The 25112-nt window shown below is 38.4% G+C and overlaps 1 protein-coding gene across 1 annotated transcript; it reads left to right on the top strand.

Annotated features, from left to right (window-relative positions):
* Nucleotides 1-12738: 12738 nt before the first annotated feature.
* LOC131899272 (uncharacterized) lies at nucleotides 12739-15730 on the top strand. The gene is made up of 3 exons (XM_059250694.1): nucleotides 12739-12818; nucleotides 13278-13388; nucleotides 14952-15730. The coding sequence occupies exons 2-3, from the start codon at nucleotides 13360-13362 to the stop codon at nucleotides 15622-15624; spliced, it is 702 nt and encodes a 233-aa protein (XP_059106677.1). The 5' UTR covers nucleotides 12739-12818; nucleotides 13278-13359; the 3' UTR covers nucleotides 15625-15730.
* Nucleotides 15731-25112: the final 9382 nt, after the last annotated feature.

The raw sequence follows: 25112 nt of genomic DNA, 5'->3' as shown, positions 1-25112 counted from the left end.
TAGCTGAAAAATGGTACTTCACTGATAGAAAGCCCAGTCCCCAGGTATTGTGACTATACCCAGTATTTCATTAAGTAGCAGCACTTTCCCTTTGGTTCTCATCCCTTATTTACATTTTTTCAGAATTGTGGTAATATTTTGTGCTCTAACAAATAAAGTGTGCCTGAAGATCAGAGGGTAGAGCTAGCCATTAGTAAACCATAGAGGTCTGGAGGTCTCTATAGACAGAAGACAGGAAGTGATATGGCTGGGCAAAGAAAGAAATATAAAGTGGGCAGAGACTGGAGCTTGGCCCCTTTCTTGATCTGAGGAGTCATGGAGGTAAGAGGTAATTTTGGCTGCTCTTTTACTTCTCTGATCATTCAATACTTACCCTGATATCTGACTCTGGGTTTTTATTATTAAGACCAATTAGAATTCATGCTACATAGAATTATGTGTGGGATGAAATGATAGTGGAAGAAGACAAGAAATTATCAGTTAAGGTATCCAATGAGAAAGATTAGGTAGACATCCACGTAAACAAACTGAGATAGCCATTTAGGCAAAAGAGAAGTTTTCAGAATGAATTGCTAAATGGTCTTTGTAGCTGGAGAATTTTTCTCCAGCTCCCACCGCCAAGTCCCACCAGTCCCAGAGCCCACTTATAAAATAAACACACAGACTTTTACATTATTTAAACTGCATGGCCATTAGCTCAGGCCTATCATTGTCTAGCTCTCACTCTTATATTCAGCCCATTTCTATTAATCTTTACTTTGCCACGTTGCTTGTGGCTTACCGGTACTTTATATCTTCCTTGTCTTGGCTGTGGCTCCAGCCAGTCTCTCTTTCCTTCCTCCTTCCTCAGTTCTCCTCTCTCCTTGTCCCGCCTATACTTCCTGCCTGGTCACTGGCCAATCAGTGCTTTATTTATATAGAGCGATATCCACAGCACTTCCCCTTTTTTTTCTTTTTCAAAAAGGAAGGTTTTAACTTCAACATAGTAATATTACATATAACAAAATAATTATCGAGTAAGAATTATAGTTACAATATAAAAGATATCTATCTTATATTTGTGAGTTTAATGTTTTATATCTAATCTTTTATCATAACTAAGGAAAATTTTAAGTATCTAGTCTTTAACCACATCAAAGACCTCAGAAGGATATAATACTACCTGAGAAATGGGAGAAGGATGCAAGCAACTTTCGGGAGTCTTGTAGGGTAGATAGAGACAGCTGACAGCCTGGACAGTCATTCAAAGTTCTCTTGTAAAGTTGGGGCATCAGTCTTCAGCCCGCAGGCCTAGAGTCTCTCATTCACTTTTTTCTGTGTCCTGTAGAATGTCTTGCAGTTTTCTCTGCAAATCAGGAACCTGAAGGACCATTTTGTCAAGCAAAGTTCAGTGGTTACCTTTCTATGGGTCCTGTATGTACAGTTGATCAAGCAGTCCAGGCAAGAACAGTTTCTTGCCCAAATGGCTATTTTTGTCAAGGTGAAGATAAACTCCATATGGAGTGTCTTCGATGCCCATACTCCTCTCTGAAGTAAATTGGTGCTGTCAAGAGCAGACATGTCTCACTGTCCAGAAAGTCTAAATTTTTAAAACATTTTAAATGCCATATTCTGTAGGTCTTTGAAGTGTTTGAAGACTACCTATCTATCTGAAATATATCTATGTATACCCTAAGACTTAACTGACATGGCTACAAATATGATTATCATAGATGACTAATTATTAATCTATTTTTTAATTATCCATTACAATTATAAATGAGTTACATAAACATAATACCTCACACAAGAATAGAAATATATATACAGTATAACAAAATTAAGTTTAAATTTGTATCAATAAACTAAAATCTATAGCAATGTAAAACATTTTAAACAAGTTGTTACTCTTTAAAAATAGGTTCATTAATCTACCCTTTCATCCTATCATATCTAAACTATCCACTTTTTTTCTTTAGAAAGAGATTGTATTTATAATCAACCTGCTTTAAATAAAAATATTGGTTTTTCTCTGTCCCACATCAGAGGGCTCTTCTTAACCATTTTTTAAGCAATATATCTGGGTTTAGAGGGGGAGTGAGCCAATTCCATCTCTAAAGACAGCTTGGTATATTTGGGAATTTGGGCGTAGCTTCTCTTACTACATCTTGCTGGAGGGGGGTGCTGTGTCTTATAGGGACACAAAGAAAATTTTAGGAATATGGAGTACTCCATGAGTGTGTATCATCTGAGCCAGTTGCCTGAAACCGTTCCGGATGTTGGATCATCTGGGCCATGGTGTCACTGGAAACCTTTCAGGGGGTCTTGGCTGGTCAAATCTGATGTATCTTAATCTGGAACAAATCCATAGCCTCTGGCTTTCTGTGGAAACAAAAGCAGAGACTCTTTTCCAAAGCAATATATCCTTATATCCAAATTTTGAAGTCAAGGTACCTTTAAAATTTACATTTTGGCATAAGTCAACAGCTTTTACAATCAAATGTTTTTCTTCAGTTACGAATATCAAAGACAACAGAATCCAGATTCTCTGTGTGATAGCCATCTTTACGTGGCTTATTACCTTTAATGTTTCTTTAAAGACTTTATTTTTTAAAACTATCTATCTGTATATATTTCTTTTTTCTCTCTTTTAAGCCTACGTACATTTTACACACATTGTAAACTATTCCACCTGAATCAGTCTTATTGTGAACCTATTGCTTTAAACTGCAGCCTTCTAAGCCTGAAATGGCACTGTGGCTACTGGCTCTGCCCACTTTAGCTTCCCAATATGGTGGTTCTGCCAGCTCTGGGAGCCATCAAGTCTCAGAAATAGTGGGTCCACGCTTTTATCAAAGCAGCGTGTAGCCCAGAAACCTCTCTCTCTCTCTCTCTCTCTCTCTCTCTCTCTCTCTCTCTCTCTCTCTCTCTCTCTCTCTCTTTTAAATACTAGTAAAGACTAAATCTACCACACAGCGTAATGTGCCGCTGGCACATGTCTCATTCTCGCCATACTGCAGGTCAAGTGCACACGCCAGGAACCCAGCAGTAGCTCAAACCTGTGTTTTGCAGCATCTAGCTGCCCATATGAGACATGAAGCAGGAACCTGTTTTTGGCTCTGTTTAGGATTGGTTATTAAATATTGTTAAGTTTAAGGTGGAAACTCAAGCCGTTGGGCCCCATTTGTAGCTTGAGTTTTCCTGCCTGGCCCACAATCAGGACAAATCTCTCTCACCTGCCAGTCCCACAGCCGCTCAGACCCAACCAAGTAAACACAGAGACTTATATTGGTTACAAACTATATGGCCATGGCAGGCTTCTTGCTAACTGTTCTTATAGCTTAAATTAATCCATTTCTATTAATCTTTACTTTGCCACGGGGCTCGTGGCTTACCGATACTTTATATCTTCCTTGTCTTGGCAGTGGCTCCAGCCAGTCTCTCTTTCCTTCCTCCTTCCTCAATTCTCCTCGCTCCTTGTCCCGCCCATACTTCCTGCCTGGTCACTGGCAAATCAGTGATTTATTTATATAGAGCGATATCCACAGCAGGTCTTATTATTTAAAAACCCAGAGCCACATATCAGGGTTAAAACCAAGAGATCAGAGGAATGGGACAAGCCACAGCCAACCTCACCTTACCAGTCTGCAGCCTCCAAAAGAGACCTAATTCCTGTATACTCACACCTATATGCCTTTCTGTCCATGCCATCTCACTTCCTCTCCCTGCCTAGCTACAACAGTTTTTCTGTCTGCCCAGCTCTTCTCACTTCCTGTCTGTCTGTATAGACCTCCAGATATTTATGGTTAACTGGTGCTGAAATGTAAGGCATGTGCCACTATGCCATACTCTGTTCCCAGTGTGGCCTTGAACTCACAGAGATCCAAATGGATCTATGCCTCTGGAATGCTAGGATTAAAGGCATGTGTGACACCATTTTCTGGCCTCTGTATCTAGTGCTACCATTGCCTGACTTCTATGTTTATTATAGTGGCTGTCTTTTTCCTCTGATCCTCAGATAAACTTTATTGGGGTACATAGAAAAAAAATCACCACAGTCATTGCACGCTAATTTATTGAACAACTGACTGAGGAGTTAATGATTCATTATGACTTGAAAAGTTCATAAGAAGTATTTTCATCAAAAAGTTATTGCTGGCATAATTGTGCACCTAATAATCATTCATAATGTTCTAAAATCTCTTTTCTTTGCACATTCCAAATTTGTTATAATAACCCATACATTATTCTGACTGATTATTTTTGGTACATGAGAAAACATTCTTTCAAGAAATCAGTTCAGTATAGGTTTGAGTATTTACTTTCATTTTACATACACATTAAATTTGAACATTGTTATAAATAGAAGCTTTAAAAGTTCATTCTTAATTTTTATTATTCCATTCATTTTCTTTCTGAGAGTATATAATGACTTTACTTCTTCCTTCCCTTTCTTCCAAACCTTCCCATATATCCCTTTTTTGTCTTTTTCAAAATCATCACCTCTTTTTCTGGTAATTATTGTTAGAAGCATATATTGATATGCATATTTATAAAAAACTCCTAAATGGAATCTGCTCAGTCTGAATAATGTTTCTTTTATTTACGTGTTCAGAGCTGACCATTTCTTATTGTATAACTTTGGCATGCCATTCCCTGGGGAAGACTATGTATCCTAGTCTCAGAGTTCTTTAGTTGCCTGTAATCCTTTCAGTAGGATTGGGGCCACATTGTCCTTCCCTGTCAACTTTCCATGTCTATTTTAGCTGTCTTTCTTCTGATCATGTTTAGGCAGTCACAATGATGATGAGATTGCCAGGAAACATTACTAGGAGACACAATCTCACAGCAACCTCGCTCATTTCCTGGCTATAATAATATTTCTTCCCCCATTTCTGCAATGGTCCCTGAGCCTTGGAAGAGAGAGTCGTTTTATAGATGTGTCCATTAGGACTGGACTACATAACTCTGCATTTTGAATGGTTGTGGTTTTCTATAATGTCCTCCATATGTTGCAGAAAGAAGCTCTCTGGGTGGAGGGTGAGGACTACAGTTGTCTGTGGTGGGTATAATGACCAATATTTAGTATGTAGTTAGGTAGTGTGCTGGTTTAATAAAGTGGCTGATGTCACTTCTCTTTCTAGATAGAAGACTTCACTAATCCTGGTTAGTTGTCAAGGTTTCCAATATCAGGAATGATTTCTCTATTACTGAGAGAGTCTTCAGCCCAATTAGAGATATGTTGGATTTGTGTGCCACTACAGCACCACTAGGGTTATTGTGTCATGCTGACAGTTGTGATTCATAGGCCTCATAGCTGGGTAGGACTATTGGTTGCTTCCATTCTTTGAAAGCCTGTATGAAAACTAATACTCAAGGAGGAGGCCTCCATGTAGTTTTTTTATCTCTGGAGCCTATGATTAAGACCTATCTAAAATGTACATGTATCATGATATCTTGAGTAATGGGGACTTAATCATTTCTATAAATCTATACCTTGCCACGTGGCTCGTGGCTTACCAGCATCTTCACATGCTATTTCTCATCGTGGCGGCTGGCAGTGTATCTCTCTCAGCCTTCCACTTCCCAGCTTTACTCTCCTCCTTGCCTGGCTTATACTTCCTCCTACCTAACTACTGGCCAATCAGTGTTTTATTTACCAACCAATCAGAGTAACACATTTGCCATACAGAACATCCCACAGCACTTAACTTCCACTCCTGTAAGATAACCAAGGAAAAAAAGCAATAGCCTGTAATACTTTGAGAGTCTCTTGAAGAACACTAACCAACAACTCAAAAGAGGGCTTTTCATGCTTCATGTTGATGTTATTGTTAGATGGTCTTTGGCACATGGTGGTTGAGCAAAGTCAGCCCAGAGTACAAAACTTCAATTGAACTGTATCTGTATATTTAGACACAAATTTAGGTGCATTATAGGATTTTTGGTAGATAGCTAATATTACAATTCATTATCACTTTTTAAGATATCATTACATTTATTTTCTCTTCCCTCCTTCTATATACATCTTTCTCCCGCCTCATTAATTAGAGCCCTTGTTTTCATTTCCTCAGTCAGAACACTTATACCCTGCTATTCCTCTTTCTCACTCCACAAACTCTTATCCTGACAGCAGTTCCTTTTTACTTTCTTGGTTTCTGCAGTTATATGAGGATATGTACTCAAGTCTAAAGCTAGGAGTCTCAAATGAGCAAGAACATGTAATGGTTATATTTCTGGATCCAGGATACCTCACTCAATATGATGCTTTCTAGTTCTATCCATCTACCTGTAAAGTTCATGATTTCATTTTTCTTTACATCTCAATCATTTTTCATTGTGTATATGTGTCACACTTTTTTCCTCATTCATCAGTTGAAAGACATTTAGAATTATACCATTTTCTAGCAATTTTGGATAGAACAGAGTTGGACATAGTATGTAAACATCTGTGAAGTGGGATGATGTGTCATTTGGGCATTTTCTGGGTCATTTGATAGATTTGATTTAAGCCTTTTGAGAATTCTCCACGCTGATTTCCATAGTGGCTGCACCTGTTTGCAATCCCATCAACAGTTCCACTTTCCAAGTATCCCTTACTGCAATTTTTGTCAGTTGTTCCATTGGTCTTTGCCATTTTTACTGGAGTAAGAGGAAGTCATTGAGTTGTTTTGACTCACATTTCTCTACTTGGTAGTGACAATGAACACTTTTGGAGATATTTCTTAGCCATAATTTCTCTTTTATTCAGAAATCTCTGTTGAAGCCCGGAGCCTATTTATTTATTTATTTATTTATTTTTTTGGTTTTTACAGACAGGGTTTTTCTGTGTAGTTTTTGTGCCTGTCCTGGATCTTGCTCTGTAGACCAGGCTGGCCTCAAACTCACAGAGATCTGCCTGGCTCTGTCTCCTGAGTGCTGGGATTAAAGCCATGTGCCACCACTGCCCGGCTCCCAAGACTATTTTTAATGAGTCATTTATTTGATTGCTAGGTTTTTTACTCTGCTTTTTAATTCTTCATGTTTTCTGGCCCCTAATCCTCTGTCAGATGTACAACTTACAGTGTTATTCTCCCATTCTGTGGGCTTTCCGCTTATCCAGTTGATGGTTTCTTTAGCTATGAGAAAACATTTTGTTTTCATGAAATCTCACTTGTCAATTGCAGATTTATACTTGGTCAAATGATCCTGTTCAGAAAGTTATTTCCTACTTTTATATCATGTATGGTACTGCCAATGGTTTATTATAACAGTTTCATTGCTTCTAGTTTTAAGTTTAGGTCTTCAATCAACTTGGCACTAATTTTTGTACAAGTTAATAGATATGGTCTCTAGTGGCTAGTTTTATGTCAGCTTCACATAAGATACAATTACCTGAGAGGAGGGATCCTCAATTGAGAAAATGCCTCCATAAGATCTGGTGATAGGGAATTTTCTTAATTTATGAATGATGGCGGAGGGCCCAGACCTTTTGGGTAGTGCCATCCTTTGGCTGGTGGTCCTGGATTCTATAAGAAACCAAGCTGAGCAATCCATAAGGAGAAAACCAGTAAGCGGGAACCCCCATGGCCTCTACATCAACTCTTGTCTTCAGGATCCTTCCCTGTTTGAGTTACTGTCCTGACTTCTTACAGTGATGAATGGTGATATGTAAGTGTCAGTCAAATAAGCCATTTCCTCCCATGTTATTTTGGTCATGGTTTTATCGCTGCCATAGTAACATAACTAAGAAAGGGTCTAATTTTATTCTTCTGCATATGGATCATCCAGTTTTTCCAGCACCATTTTCTGAAGATGCTTTCTTTTCCCCAGCTAATATTTTTGGCATCTTTGTGAAATATTTATTGGGCTGAAGGTAGCTGTGTTCACACTTGGGTCGTTGATTTTGTTCCATTGGTCTACATGTCTGGTTTGATGCAATTAACATATTGTTTGTATTACTATGGTTCTGTAATATATTTTAAGATCTAGAACAATTATACTTCCAGTACCTTTTTGTTGTTGTTCAGGATTGTTTCGGCAATGAATGATCTTTTGTTATTCCATATAAAATTCAGGATAGTTTTTTGTTTGTTGGTTTTGTTTCATTTTCTATTTCAATGAAATGGCAAATAAGATGGGGATTTTGATTGGGATTACATTCTGTCTGTAAATAGCTATTACTAAAATGATCATTTTCACATTGTTAATTCTACCACTCCACGGTCATGTGGTGCCTTTCATTTTTCTAGTATCTTGGTTGTGTTTATTCCTAGATACTTTATTTTCTTTGAGGCTCTTGTGAATGGTATTGTGTTCATGATCTCTTTTTTAATACATTCTTCTTGTTGGTGTAAATAAATGCTGTTGATGCCCATAAGTTGATTCTGTATCCTCTCATGTGTGAATTTGTTTATGGATTTCAAAAGTTTTCTGTTACAGTTTTTGGGATATCTAATGTATTATATCATGTCATCTGTGAAGAGACAAGGTTTGACAGCTACTTTTCCCATCTGTATCCTTTTGATATCCTTCTCTTGCCTTATTACTTCAGCTAGTACTTTGATCACAGTACTGAAAAGGAGTGGGAATAGTGGACACCCCTTTCTTTTTTCCTGACTACAGTAAAATTGCTTCAAGCTTTCTCTGTTTAGAATGATGTTGCCTGTGGGTTTCTCTTATAACCTTTTGTAAATTTAAGGTTTGTTTCCTCTAGTACTACATTCTCTAGGACTGTAACACATGAGTGGCCATATCTCACCCATGAGGACCTCCAAATGTCAGGTTCAACCAACAAACACTCTAACTGCCCTTACTGCTGGCCCCAGCCCCAACAGAGTAAAAAGCCCAAGCTCTGAACTGGAAAACCCACCAATACTCACCATTGAAAGATCTGCCCCCAAGAAACACTATATAAGCCCCACCCTCTGCTCAGTTTTCTGCTACTTCTCACCCAGCCAGCCTCCTGGGTTTTTCTCTCCCAATAAATCTCTTGTGTGAGGTTTCTGTTACTGTGTAACTTTGTAGTATTCCTTGACTCACAACTGTCAGGATATCTTTCCCTTCAGAAGTGTAATACATACAGTGGGGAAAATTTTTCCCTCAGAGCTATAACACTGACATTGAGGAAGCCTTTCCCCTCAGAGCTGCAATATCTACACTCACCATTGGTCTCAGTAATCAATCCTTATCATGTCCTCAGCGGGGTGTGGAAGCCATGCAAATAGCAGACAGGACAGGATAGTCTTGCCTAGGTTTGACTTGGAGATCATGATGATCTTACAGATCCAAGAATGAACTGAAGTCAGAAGACCAAAGACCCCTGACACCACCCATCCTGACCAGATGACGACCTCAAGTAATGAATCTAACTTTGAAGGCATTCCCCAAGATACCTTAAGCTATACAGCACAATGTTATGCTCCACTCAGCCTGTATTCCAGAAAACACACTGGGGCAATCATTTGCTAAGGACAATTTGTAAGTTTAGGAATCTTTATTCTTTCCATATACAATGATATGTAATAGTAGAAAGTGATATGTAGATTCTGTGTCTATAATTTTCTACGTATTTTCTGTCAATGACAAGCTTATATGTAATGGGAGCTCCTGCACAGCAATGCATTTGGCTTGAATTGTACAGTATTAGCACCTAGGCTTTGAACTGCCTTTTGTGATGATACATTTTGTTACTAATATCTTTTGTGTGATGTTTGATGCTTATCTGAGTTCTTCCTGAAGGGTTCAAAGCTTTTGCCAAACTCGGTTATGAGAGTACTAGGTCTTGTGACTGAGAATAATTTTAGCATTTACTTCCTTCAAGGAACTCCAGACAAGAGGTTTTGATATGCATAAATTGACTTGCTAAGGTGTAAATTTTACAACAATTAAAAAGGCCATTTGAGAAATACTAGTAGTCTAGTCACCAGAAGCTGATTCACCCTGCTGCTTTACTAAGCCAAAACGAATCCTGGAGTGACCCTAATTTTCCTACAAATGCATGCAAAACAGGACACCAACAGGCATAGTTATAAATTTGCTCCATTGAATCAAAGTTTCTAGAAACAGAAAATTGTTATCCATGTTGTTGTGTAAGGCTGAGCTGTGGAAGCCATCATATGAGCGCATCACCTTGGGCCTGGACACTATGAAAATCCTCTTCCTGAGCTGCATCCCACTTTCCCCATGCTTGCTGGCCCTACATAGCGACTTTCCACTAGAGAGAAGAAACAAATTTTAAACAGATCATCATCAGTAGACTTTGGGAAGTGGTTAGTATCGTGTGCTTTGGATGGCTTCAGGTAGAGTAGGCATCCTTCTGTCAAGTGTACAGAGTTGCAGACAATCCAGTTTCTTCACTCCTTAGTCCTCCACTACTCTAGTCCTCCAAATCAAGGCAATTTCTACTTGGACAAGATGGTTCAAATTAAGCAGCTTGAACTAATTAACTTTGTGTAAAAATTATTTGTGAATTTTCTCCTTTGTTATTATACCACAAATAACAATTTACTACAAAGAGATCATTTATAAAAGAAAAACCACATGTGACTTTTTCTTATTTTCTCAAGTCATGTTTTGCCTTTGATTCATTTCCACTATGCACTTAGGTATGAGGGTGTCTCAAATTTTAGGCATAGTTAATGATTAAAATAAAATACCTTTACAATTTTTGTGTTACCATGTGACTGTCATGATTAAAATATGATACAGAAATAGGAAAAGTAGATTTGTTTATAACCAAAATGATATATCCCAGAGGCTCTACAATTACAGACTTTCAATATGGGATCTGTCTAGTGGAAATCCATGTGGGCAAGAACACTGCAAAAAAAGGAAGATGCTGTACTTTAAAGTGAAATGTTTTCCTCTCTTCTACTGTGGTATTTCATTTTTAAAAGAAAATCTTCTTTCTTATGGCTCTCATGGTTTATAAGGGCTATTTGACACATGACAGTCATTCTGAGTGATGTCAGCTTGGTCCCCCAAAACAAATATTCCACGTTATACTCCATGTTTCCTGTTGCATGTAGATGCTAGATTTTAAGCTTATGTATATTTCAATCAAATAACCAAAGAGGTGACATAGCTAGCAAGGAAACAGGGGAAAGAGGAGATCATCCCAGGTGAGGGAAATAGTGTATAGTGTTATAAAGTGGAAACTTCAGTGGTAGGGGAATGGGAGAAGAGGGTACTGGCAGAAATATGGTAATGTACAAACAACACTAAAGGCCCTTTGTAAGACCTTATGGAAAAACACTGATATAGAACCTTCTGAAACTATGAACATATATGAAAGGAATTCAAATGGAGTCACAATGTAATGAGGAAGATAATTCCCCAACTGGACATCTTGTGCCACCAATAAAACCTCTACTGACAGGAATGGGTTGCATTATTTGGGTCATTGTCCAAAAGGTTTCCATAAACTACCCCCACCAAAAACATCCTAGGCTAATTCAATGCTATTGGTGACTCTCCACAACATGAAGCTATGACCCTATTGACAAAGACAGTAATTACATACATAATTGAACATGGAGAAATTGAGCTGGTGCCCAAATATAAGCTTCACTCTTCCTGAGTAGTATTCATTGTACTTGAAGTTACACTACATGCTACCAGAGGAGGGGTATAACTGTCAATATTAAACAGCTGAAAACCTTGAGAACTGCCATAGCGACCTTCCCAGAAGATATACAGATATAATATTGGCACAAATGACATGATTTTGATTGGATTTAGGGCCCACTCCATGAGATGGAACCAACAGAAGACACAGCTGAACTGGAAAGGAACCTGGGATTAGATAGGTCATGAAAAACCTCCTGTTATTATTCCGCTAAAGGGACAATGAAATAAAATGACTCCTAAAGGAATACTGCTAAACCCATAGATTAGTGCCTCACTCTACACCAGCCATATCATAGAAGCTTCTTCCTGTAGTAGATGGTAATTTACACAGAGACCCACAACTGGACCATTTGCAGAATGTGAGAGACATTGAAGCACTCAGTCCCCAATGGGATGTCTTCATCGAATCCTTCCCCTCAAGGCTTAGGAATCTATATAGTAGAGAAGGGGAAAGGATTGTAGGAGTCAGAGGTGGTGGATGACTCTTAGGATACAGTGTCCTGGAAAAAAACCCAGGACTGATACCACAAAAGAACTCAGAGAAACTTTGAAAGCACACATAAGACTTAGACTGGTTCAAACCAGACTGTATGCCAGTACTATAACAATGTAGTGGACACAAATAATTATCACTAACCAAAAAAATATTTGCTATTGATACCTGCTGGGAAAAAGAAAATCAGTTTTGTATAATAGCATATAACTGGGCATGCTCACCACATTTTATGGTGGGCCTCATGAAAGGGAATAGTAGGCCAAAGCAAAACTAATGTTATGCATTGATAATGTATTTTTTCTCTCTTTCTAGTATTTTGATTATTTTGATGTCTGTCGTGAGAAAGAGACAGAGACAGTGAGAGACAAAGAGAGAAACAGACAGATGGAGGGAAGGAGGGAAAGACAGAAAGAATGCAAGGGTACATCAAGTTGGGTGAATAGAGATGTGGGGAGCAGAGTGGATCGAAAAAGGTGTTAAAATGGGAAATAATGATCAAATTATATTGTATGAGAAAAGTTTTTAAATTAATAAATGAAACTGACTAATTATACTTTTAAATTTTCTCAGATATGAGATGAGTATTAAATATTCTGGTCCTTTAAGAATATATGTCTTGACTGGTGCTCATAATATGACATCTCTGGTAGCTATGGAAACATAAGAATTTTTCAAGTCACTCTCTTACCCTGGGCAGTCACTAACATTTGTGCCTCATAAGAGAGGAAAATAGGCAAGTATTTTATATTTTCTACATAGTTTCTATTAATAAGTTTCAATTTCATGACATAGAATGATAAAGAGGCCACTGATATACGTTTCAGATATTTGTTGACACCATTTCCATATGAGTAAATCCTGCTGCATTTAATAAGTGCTGGGAATACTTGCATGTCTATGAAGGCTCTCGAGCCAGCACTGACCATTATACCTGTGTAGTTTCCTGAAGTTCAGTATGTAAATTAGCCTCTCTATGTTGTTCTTCTATCTACAAAATGGGAATAATGATTGTGTGGATCTCATTGGAGGGACGATAATGTAAAATATGCTAATACCCCAGAAGTGTATAAAAGAGGCTCCAACTAAGCAAAACAGAGTAGAGGAATGGAAAGGTTTGGATGAACCAGGATTTGGTTGGTGGAACACTGCTGTGAGCTGAAATATCTGTCTAACAGAATTTTTTTTACTGAAGGTGATTCGCCTCTTGTGTGACTCCCTGATTGGTCGTCATTTCCTGTTGTTTGGAAGACGTTTATGACCTTCACATATACCAAATGGTTCTTCTCACCCTTGATATGCAAAGGTAAAGACTTAAAATAAGACATTGAGATTTTCAAGTAGGATCTTTCTGAAACACATGCATCTACTCCATGGGATTCAGACATGGGCAAAACTACATCCAGCCAGGCTAGCTCATTTGCCTTGCACAACATCATTCTCCACTGTTTCCATTTGTGCTTCAAAATTCACTGCTCCTGCTCTCAACAGCTTCAGATCTGCCTTGGCAAGGAATAAGGGCATGGTATTACACAAGCCACTGTCAACTGAAAACCTATCTTGCAGGTGTAACATCCCAAGTAGTACAGCAACTGCCTCCTTCCAATTAGGAAGCACATTCCACAGAGTCTGTGGAGCACAGGCTAGCTGGTACAGATTTCCTGGTAAGGAGATCCAGTTTGTAGGTCCCCCAAACATTGTGCATGGGAAATGGCAATGTCATTGTCTAGAGGCCTTAGCCGACTTTCTATTCAAAGACATGGTGACATTCCTTGAGCCATAGTTTTTCATAAGCATTAATACTACCTTCAAAGAAGTGATCTAAATAAGTTGGTGTACAGTAAATGGGGAGTCTCAATTGGTGCTGAAGAAGATAGGTGTAAACACAATATAGACAAGATGCTTTATGCATTTCAATTAAATGAAGAAAAATTTCTGAAAAGGACCTTTGGGTAAGTTTTGGGAAATGCTTGAAACATCTATGAATCCTCATGTTTTACAAACAGATTTTAGTTTTCTGGGAAAAAAGAAAGAATTCAAGTTTTCCCACATGATCTTTTTCTTTTTCTTTCTTTCTTTTTCTTTTCTTTCTTTCTTTTTTTTGAGACAGATTTTCTCTGTGAGACAGTCCTGGCTGTCCTGGCACTCACTCTGTAGACCAGGCTTGCATCAAACTCACTCACAGTGATCTGCTTGCCTCTGCCTCTTGAGTGCTGGGATTAAAGGTATACACCGCTGCCACCTGGCTCCCCACATGTTCTGCAATCACACATATACTAGCACACACATGTACACATACAGTGAAATATACACAATTCAAGTGTGAAATTTTGATATACATGCATATACCATGTTAAACATTTGTCATTTTCCTTTGTTCTTTCAGCAGACATTATAAGTACGTTCAGTGTTTGTAATATTCCACAATCATATTTTAGAAGTGAAATTATTCTAAGCAATACCTCTGCTTATTGCTAGCATTAGGTTATTTATCATTTTTATGTATTGCAAACATAGTGGAAATAAGCATCACCTTAAATATAATATTGCAAGCTCATTTTGACTTAACTTCAAGCATTAAAGTTCTCAGATAACAAATATACACATTTCAGCATTTGACAGATACAGTGAAATTGCTAAGCAAAACTTCTTACAGAGGGAGCTTCTGCTATATTTGTGGAACTTAGGGCATCTTACACTCTTACCCATAGTATGATGATCCCTAATACATAGACTACTTAAATACAACTACAAGACAGCATAGACAAGGTATGAGGGTTTAGCTCTCCATAAAGTATGAGTCATTTTGTTTTCCCAACTTCCCTTGTGTTCCCGGCTTGACTATACCCTTGTTCAATCTCATCTTCAGATTTTTCAGTGGAAAAGGGTGCATCTTCAAGCTGAGTGCCCTTCTTAGCAGCCTATTAGCTTTGGTGTTTGAAATAATCATTGCAAGTAGCCAATGCTGGCGCCCGTGGAGATTTGACAACAACATTTTGCAATTTGTGTCCTTTGGACTCTGGGAGGCTTATTCCCCTCAAGAGCTTAATGAATCAGGGACTGTAACCAAGATGCTGGTGCACACCACTACCGATTCCACCAGGACCATTTCACCTGAGTTTCAGATTGCACAGACCCTGATAGTGTGGGCCATTTTGATGAAGCCTGTGGTTCTGATTTTTGGTGTAGTTGCTATTAAGATCAGCTGCATGAAAGATCCATTTGTGGAGATGGCGACATACTGCTACAATGTTTCTGCCTCAGTTTTGTGTGTTAGCAGCCTGTTCACATTGGTTTCCGTCAGCTGGAACCACTTTGTAGATCATTATGGCCAAACCACTCTCGACTTTCCACCATACTTTCCTGTTAATGAAGAAGCATTGATAACCAAATACTGCACTACTGTGCTGCCATTAGGGGTTCTGACAGCTGCCATCTCACTTTTCAGTGCAGTTATCTTTCTTTCTGAGATAAGCGTTTTGCAACTACAGAGTTGGAAGAAGGCCCAGCGTGCTTCCATAGTGACCACTCAAGAGGCCTGAAGTAAGGGCTCCTGCATTTGCAACATCTGTCAGAAGGCTCCTTGAAGAAATTTCCTATTCACACACAAAACTCCTCAATTTGTTCTAAATAAAGCATCAACATGGTTCTCTGGGTGTGTCTAATCTTACTTCCTCCTCTATCTGTCTAGAATGATCCTTCTGTTAACTGTTTTCACAACCTAAACTCTGAAGGTTATGATCATGTGTTCAGATATGGCCAATAAGATATAGTAAACAAAAGTACTAGTGAAATGCAATGTGCAAAATAAACACAACAAATACCAATGAAAGAAGGTTTGTGAGGAAGCTGCCACGTAAAAGAAAAGTAACCACACTCTTGTTTAGAGTCCACTGTGTACTCAGGTCTAATGTAGGCAGAGCTGGACTTCTTTATTGTTGGCTCTGCTGTCTGTGTGCCCTTTTCATAGAGTGGGGAGGTTATGCTGTACACTGGGAAGTGGGCATCTCCTGTCTTTCTGTTTGTAAATATGACAAATAGCCAGGCATTTCCAGTGTGCTCTGATGGAACCAGTGGTATGGAGACCGGAGGACAGGTTGTCCAAATTGCTTACCTTATTTTATTTACTAAATAACTGGGTTCAAACTCACAATAAGTTTGATGCAAAAATATTTACTCATTATACCCCATTTCACATAAGGATACTCCATACTTGGTGCCCATAGAATGAAAGCCATTTCATAGAGAAAAAGAAACTCATGGCATCTATAAAATTTTCTGTAGTCTTTATTACCATGAACTTTGTTCAGTAGTCCAAAGTCTCTTTTGGGACTCGGGGCAGGTTTTCAACCATGAGAACTTAGACAATCAGAAATTGACTCCTTTATTTCTAAAATAAAATAATATAGATAAATTACCATTATAAAAGTGAGGAAGGAGACATAGCTGCTGTGGAATGAATATTCCATTACACATTGTTGTCATTAAATAAATAAGCCGACTGGCCAATAGCTGAATAGGATAAAGTTAGGCTGGAAAGCCAAATTGAGAATGATAGGGAAAAGAAGGGTGAAGTCAAGGGAGACACCAGCTAGCTTCAGAGCAAGCATGATGTGTAGAAAATGAGGTAACAAACCATTAGCCACATGGCAAAGCATATATAGAAATGTAGGTTAATTTAATTTAAGACTTAGCTAGCAATTAGCCTGAGCTATTGCCCAAGCTTTTTCATTTAATTTTTTTTTCTTTCATTTCACATACCAACCCCTGTTCTGCCTCCCTTCCCTTCTCCCACCCCCACCTACCCCATCCCATCCCTATCCCCTTCTCAGAGAGGGTAAGGCCTCCCTTGGGTAGTCAACATAGGCTGGCATACCAAGTTGGGGCTGAACCTAACTCCTCCTCCCTACATCAAGGCTGAATAAGGCATTGTATCATAGGGAATGGGTTCCTAAAATCCAGTTCATTTACCTGAAATAAGTCCTGGTCCCATTTCCAGAGGACCCACAAAAACATCAAGCCACACAACTTTCACCCACATTCAGGGGGCCTAATTCTGTCCCATGCAGGCTCCACAGCTGTCATTCCAGAGTCCATGAGCTCCCCCTAGCTTGGGTCTGCGATATCTGTGGTTTCCCTCTCTTCAAATGAACTCCAGGATCATGGCCAAGTGCTTGGCTGTGGGTCTCTGCATCTTCCTCCATTAGTCAATGGATGTAGGTTCTATGATGACAATTAGGGAAGACACCAATCTGAGTGCAGGGGAAGACTAGTTCAAGCATCTTCTCCATCATTGCTATTAGTCTTAGCTGGGGACAATCTTGTGAGTTCCTGGGCTTATCCCTGTCTGCAGATTTCTCCCCATCTCCTTAATGGTAAACTCTATCAAGATATCTCTTTCATTGCTCTTCCTGCACAACTCTCCCCCAACTCGGCCATCTTGAGCAATGATGTTCCAAACTTCCACCCCCTCCCTTCTACTCCCTCCTCCCAGTTTACTCAGAAGATCTTAACCTTTTCACCTTCCTGGGGTGATCCATGTGTGTCCCTCTTAGTGTCCTCCTCTTTACCTAGCTTCTCTAGGGTTGTTGATTGTAGCCTGGTTATCCTTTGCTTTGCATCTAATATTCAGTTATGAGTGAGTACATATCATGTTTGTCTTTCTTGGTCTGGGTTACCTACCTCAGCATGATATTTTCTAGTTCTAGCCATTTGCCTACAAATTTCATGATGGCATTGTTTTTTTGACCACTGTGTGATACTACATTGTGTAAACATACCACATTTTCTTTATACATTCTTCAGCTGAAAGGCATCTAGGTTGTTTCCACGTTCTGGCTATTATGAATAATGTACAAGATTGCATTTCCACCAGCAGTGGAGGAATGGTCCCCTTTCTCCACATCTTCTCCACCATAAGCTGTCATCTGTGTTTTTGATCTTAGTCATTCTGACAGGCTTAAGGTGGTATCTCAGAGTTGTTTAATTTGCATTTCCCTGATGACTAAGGATGTTGAACATTTTCTTAAATCTCTTTCTGCCATTTGATATTCTTCTATGGAGAACTCTCTGTTTCTAGCCCATTTTTAAATTGGATTATTTGATACTTTGCCGTCTAGTTTCTTGAGTTTGTTATATATGTTGGAGATCAGCCCTCTATCAGATATGAGGTTGGCAAAGCTTTTCCCATTCTTTTTTTTTTGGTTTTTCGAGACAGGGTTTCTCTGTGTAGCTTTGCGCTTTTCCTGGGACTCACTTGGTAGCCCAGGCTGGCCTCGTACTCACAGAGATCCGCCTGCCTCTGCCTCTGGAGTGATGGGATTAAAGGCGTGCTCCACCACCGCCCGGCTTCTTTTCCCATTCTTTAGGCTGCCTTTTTGTGTTATTGTCTGTGTACTTTGCCTTACAGAAGATTCTGTTTAGAGAGGTCCTATTTATTAATTGTTGCTCTCAGTTTCTGTGATAGTGATGTTATATTTAGGAAGTCTCCTGTGCCAATGCATTCATGGATACTTCCAAATTTCTCTTCTATGAGATTCAGTGTAACTGGAATTATGTTGAAGTCTGTGATCCATTTGAACTTGAGTTTTGTACATGCCTATAGATATGGATCTATTTGCATTGTTCTACATGTAGATGTCCAGTTATGCCAGTACTATTTGTTGAAGATGCTTTCTTTTTTTTCCATTGTATAATCTTGGCCTCTTTGTCAAAAATCAGTTGTTCATAGGTGTGTGGATTAATGTCAGGGACTTTGCTTTCATTCCATTGATCCATGTGTCTGTTTTTATGCCAATACCAAGCTATTTTTGTTATTATAGCTCTATAGTAGAGCTTGAAGTCGAGGATGGTGGTGCTTTTGGAAGTTCTTTTATTGTGTGGGATTGTTTTGGCTATGCTGGTTTTTTTTTTTTTCCATATGAAGTTGAGTATTGTTCTGTAAAAGTCAGTGAAGAATTGCCTTGGGATTTTGATGGGAATTGCGTTGAATCTGTAGATTGCTTTTTGTAGGGTTGCCATTTTTACAATGTCTATCCAAGAACATGGGAGATCTTTCCATTTTCTGATATCTTCTTCAATTTGTTATTAGAATTTCTCTACAAATAAGAAAATAAATAAAATAAAATTTCTCTTAAAAAATTTATTTCTTCAAAGACTTAAATATCTTGTCATATAGGTCTTTCACTTGTTTGATGAGAGTTATCCCAAGATATTTTGTTATTTGTGGCTATTGTAAAGTGTGATGTTTCTCTAATTTCTTTCTCAGCCCATTTTTCAATTGTCTACAGAGGGCTATTGATTTTTTTAATTAATCTTGTACTTTCCACATTACTGAAGGTGTTTTTCAGCTGTAGAAGTTCCCTGGTAGAATTTTTGTGGTCACTTATGTATACTATCATATCATCAGCAAATAGTGAATGTATGGATAGAGTGGACAGCCTTGTCTTGTTCCTGATTTTAGTGGAATCGCTTTGAGTTTCTCTATATTTAATTTGATGTTGGCTGTTGGCTTGCTGTATACTGCCTTTATTATGTTCAGACATGTTCTTTGTATCCCTGATCTCTCCAAGATCTTTATCATGAAGGGGTGTTGAATTTTGTCAAAGGCTTTTTCAGTATCTAATAAGATGATCATGTGTTTTTTTTTCTTTCAGTTTGTTTATATGATGTATTACATTGACAGGTTTTCATTTGTTGAACCATCCCTGCATCTCTGGGATGAAACCTACTTGATCAGGGTGAATGATTTTTTTTATGTTTTCTTGGACTCAGTTTGCTAGTATTTTATTGAGAATTTTTGCATCAGTGTTCATGAGGGAGATTGGTCTGAAACTCTTTTTCCTAGTTGTGTCTTTATGTGGCTTGAGTATGAGGGTAACTGTAGCCTCATAAAAAGAGTTTGGCAATTTTCCTTCTGTTTCTATTGTATGAAACAATTTGCAGAATATTGGTATTAGCTCTTCTTTGAAATTCTGGTAGAATTCTGCACTGAAACCATCTGGCCCTGCACTTTTTTTTTGGTTGAGAGACTTTAGATGATTGCTTCTATTTCCTTAGGGATTATAGGTCTGTTTAAATTGTTTATCTGGTCTTGATTTAATTTAGGTATGTGGTAGCTATCCAAAAAATTGTACATTTCTTTTACATTTTCCAATTTTGTGGAGTGCAGGTTTTCAAAGTATGATCTAACAATTCTCTGAATTTCCTCAGTGTTATTATTTCTCCCTTTTCACATCTGATTTTTTATTTGGATATTCTCTCTCCTTTTTGGTTAGTTTGGATAAGGATTTGTCTATCTTGTTGATTTTCTCAAAGGACCAAGTCTTTGTTTCATTGATTTTTTGTATTGTTCTATTTGTCTCTACTTTATTGATTTTAACCCTCACTTTGATTATTTCCTGTGATCTACTCCTCTGGGGTGAGTTTGCTTTTTTTGTTCTAGAGCCTTCACCTGTGCTGTTCACTTGTTAGTGTGAGATTTTTCCAACTTCTTTATGTAGGCACTTAGTGCTATGAACTTTCCTCTTAGCACTACTTTCATAGTGTCCCATTAGTTTGAGTACATTGTGCATTCATTTTCAGTGAATTCTAGGAAGTCTTTAATTTCTTTCTTATTTCTTCCTTAACACATGGGTGATTCAGTTGAGCATTGTTCAGCTTCCATGAGTTTGTAGGCTGTCTGCATTTTGTGTTGTTGTTGAATTCTAACTTTAAATCATGACGACAAGATACAGGGGGTTATTCTATTTTTTTTGTATTTTTTGAGATTTGTTCTTTTACTGAGTATGAGGTCAGTTTTGGAGAAGATTCCATGGGGTACTGAAAAGAATGTATATCTTTTTGTGTTTGGGTTAAATGTTCTATAGAATTCTGTTAGGTACATTTGACTCATAACACTAGTTAGTTCCCTTATTTCTCTGTAAAGTTTCTCTCTGGCAGACCTGTCCAGTAGTGAGAGAGGGGTGTTGAAGTCTCTAGTGTGTGGGGTTTGATATGTGATTTGTGCTTTAGTAATTTTTCCCCCAAATGTAGGTGCCCTTGTATTTGGGGCATAAATGATCAGAACTGAGACTTCATTTTGATAGATTTTTCCTATGATGAATGTGAAATACCCTTCCTCATCTCTTATGATTGATTTTTGCTTGAAGTCTATTTTGATAGATATTACGATAGCTACATCTGCTTGTTTCTTAGGTCCACTTGATTGGAAAGTTTTTTTCCAACCCTTTAATCTGAGGTAATGTCTGTCATTGAGGTTGAAGTGCTTCTTGTATGCAGCAGAAAGATGGATCCTGTTTTCATATCCATTCTGTGAGTGTGTCTTTTTATGGGTGAATCGAGTCCACTGATATTAAGGGATATTACTGACCAGTGATTGTTAATTCCTGTCATTTTTTGGCGGCAGTGTGTGTGTGTGTGTGTGTGTGTGTGTGTGTGTGTGTGTGTGTGTATGTTTTTCCTCTTTGAAATTTGCTGGTGTGAGGTTATCTATTGCCTGTCTTTTGGTGGTTTCAGCTAACTTCCTTGAGTTGGAGTTTTCTTTCTAGTACTTTCTATAGGGCTGGATTTGTGGATATGCAATATTTAAATCTGGTTTTGTCATGGAATATCTGGTTTTCTGCATCTCCTGTGATTGAAACCTTTGTTGGGTATAGTTGTCTGGGCGGCATCTGTGGTCTCTTTGTATCTGCAGCATGTCTGCCCAGGACCTTCTGGCTTTCAGAGTTTCCATTGAGGAGTTTGGGTGTAATTCTGATAGATCTGCCTTTATATATTACTTATATATTACTTGAACTTTTTCCTTTGCTGCTCTTAATATTTTTTTTTTATTTTGTAGTTTTTATTAGTAGTTTTACCACTATGTGGCAAGGGGACTTTTTTGTGGTCCAGTATATTTGGTATTCTGTATGCTTCTTGTACATTTTTATGCATGTCTTTCTTTAGGTTGTGAAAGTTTTCATTTTAAATATGAACACCTATTCTGCCTCCATCCCCTTCTCCCACACCCACCTGCCCCATTCTATCCCCATCCCCTCCTCATAGAGAGTAAGGCCTCCCTTGGGTAGTCAACATAGGCTGGCATACCAAGTTGGGGCCATACCTAATCCCTCCTCCTTGCATCAAGGCTGAATAAGGCATTTCACCATAGGAAATGGGTTCCTAAAATCCATTTCATTTACCTGAAATAAGTCCTGGTCCCATTTCCAGAGGACCCACAAAAACATCAAGCCATGCAACTTTCACCCACATTAAGGGGCCTAATTTAGACCCATGCAGGCTCCTCAGCTGTCAGTCCAGAGTCCATGAGCTCCCAAGAGCTTGGATCAGCTATCTTCATGGTTTTTTTCCATTATGATTCTGAACCCCCTTGTTCTTATAATTCTTCCTCCTCTTTAAATGAACTCCAGGATCATGGCCAAGTGCTTGGCTGTTGGCCTCTGCATCTTCTTCCATTAGTCACTGGATGTAGGTTCTATGATGACAATTAGGGTAGACACCAATCTGAGTGCAGGGGAAGACTAGTTCAAGCACCCTCTCCATCATTGCTATTAGTCTTAACTGGGGACAATCTAGTGAGTTCCTTGGGTTGTCCCTATCTGCAGATTTCTCCCCATCTCCTTAATGGTTCACTCTATCAAGGTATCTCTTTCATTGCTCTCCCTCTCCATTTCTCCCCCAACTCAGTCATCTTGAGCCCTGATGTTCCCATTTCCCATCCCCTCCCCTCTACTCCCTCCTCCCAGTTGCCCAGGAGAACTTAATCTTTTCCACTTCTTGGGGCAATCCATGTGTGTGCCTCTTAGTGTCCTCCTCTTTACCTAGCTTCTCTAGGGTTGTTGACTGTAGCCTGATTAACCTTTACTTTGCATCTAATATTTCTTTTATGAGTGAGTACACATCATGTTTGTCTTTCTGGGTCTGGGTTACCTACCTCAGGATGATATTTTCTAGTTCCATCCATTTGCCTACAAATTTCATGATGACATTTTTTTTACCACTGTGTGACACTCCATTGTGTAAATGTACCACATTTTCTTTACACATTCTTTCATTGAAGGGCATATAGGTTGTTTCCATGTTCTGGATATTACGAATAATGCTGCTATGAGCATAGCTGAGCAAATGTCCTTGTGGTGTGGTTAAGTATCTTTGGATATATGCACAGGAGTGGTATTGCTGGGTCTTGAGGTAAGTGAATTCCCAGTTTTCTGGGATACTGTCATTAAGATTTCCAGAGTGGTTGTACAAGATTTCATTCCCACCAGCAGGGGAGGAGTGTTCTCCATTCTCCACATCTTCTCTAACATAAGCTGTCATACATGTTTTTGATCTTAGCCATTCTGACAGGCGTAAGATGGTATCTCAGCGTTGTTTTAATTTGCATTTCCCTGATAACTAATAATTTTGACCATTTTCTTAAATCTCTTTTGGACTTTTGAGATTCTCCTGTAGAGAATTTTCTATTTGTAGCCCATTTTTTAATTGGATTGTTTGATATTTTGCTGTCTAGTTCTTTGAGTTCTTCATATATTTTGGAGATCAGCCCTCTATCAGATGTGGGGTTGGTAAAGCTCTTTTCCCATTCTGCAGGCTGCCTTTTTGTCTTATTGACAGTGTCCTTCACCTTATAGAACATTCTCAGTTTAAAGAAGTCCCATTTATTAATTGTTGCTCTCAGTGTCTGTGCTACTGATGTTATGTATAGGAAGTAGTCTCCTGTGCCAGTGTGTTCAAGACTATTTCCCACTTTCTCTTCTATCAAGTTCAATGTAACTGGAATTACATTGAGGTCTTTGATCCATTTGGACTTGAGTTTTGTGCATGTCAATAGATATGAATCTATTTGAATTCTTCTAAGTGTAGATAGATATCCAGTTATGCCAGCACTATCTGTTGAAGATGCTTTCTTTTTTTCCATTGTATAATCTTGGCTTCTTGTCAAAAATCAATTGTTCAGAGGTGTGTGGATTAATTTCAGGTCTTTGCTTTTATTCCACTGATCAACATGTCTGTTTTTTATGCCAATTTCAAGCTGCTTTTATTATTATAGGTCTATAGTAGAGCTTTGAGTCAAGGATGGTGATGCCTTAGGAAGTTCCTTTATTGTATGGGATTGTTTTGGCTATGCTGGCTTTTTTGTTTTCCCCCATGAAGTCCAGTATTGTTCTTTAAAGGTCTGTGAAGAATTGCTTTTTGATTTTGATGGGAATTGCATTGAATCTGTAGGTTGCTTTTGGTGTGATTGCCATTTTTGCTATGTTGATCCTACGTATCCAAGGACATGGAAAATCTTTGCATTTTCTGATATCTTCTTCAATTTCTTTTTTCAAAGAATTAAAGTTCATGTCACACAGGTTTTTCACTTGTTTGGTTAGAGTTACCCCAAGATATTGTATGTTATTTGTGGATATTGTAAAGGGTAATGTTTCTCTAATTTCTTTCTCAGACCATTTTTCATTTGTGTATAGAGGGCTACTGATTTTTTTGAGTTAATCTTTTATCCTGCCACATTACTGAAGGTGTTGATCAGCTCTAGGAATTCCTGATAGAATTTTTGGTTTCACTTCTTCCTTTCCAATTTGTTTCTCCTTGATCTGCTTTTGTTGATTATTGCTCTAGCTTAATCTTCAAGTACTACATTGAATAGGTATGGAGGCAGTGGACAGCCTTTTCTTGGTCCTGATTTTAGTGTAATTGATTTGAGATTCTCTCCATTTAGTTGGCTGTTGGCTGTTGGCTTGCTGTATGTTGCCTTTTTCATGTTTATGTATGTTCCTTGAATCCCTGAGTGCTCCAAGACCTTTATCATGAAGGGGTGCTGGATTTTGTCAAAGGCTTTTTTAGTATCTAATAAGATGATCATGTGGTTTGTTCTTTCAGTTTGTTTATATGGTGTATTACATTGACAGGTTTTCATTTGTTGAACCATCCCTGCATCTCTGGGATAAAGCCTACTTGATCATGGTGGATAACTTTTTTTTGATGTGGTCTTGGACTCAGTTTGCTAGTGTTTTATTGAGTATTTTTG

Source organism: Peromyscus eremicus, chromosome X, assembly GCF_949786415.1.
Source record: "Peromyscus eremicus chromosome X, PerEre_H2_v1, whole genome shotgun sequence".
In the NCBI taxonomy this organism is placed as follows: Eukaryota; Metazoa; Chordata; class Mammalia; order Rodentia; family Cricetidae; genus Peromyscus; species Peromyscus eremicus.
The sequence above is the reverse complement of the archived record's forward strand: the minus strand, read 5'-3'. Positions and strand labels throughout refer to the sequence as shown.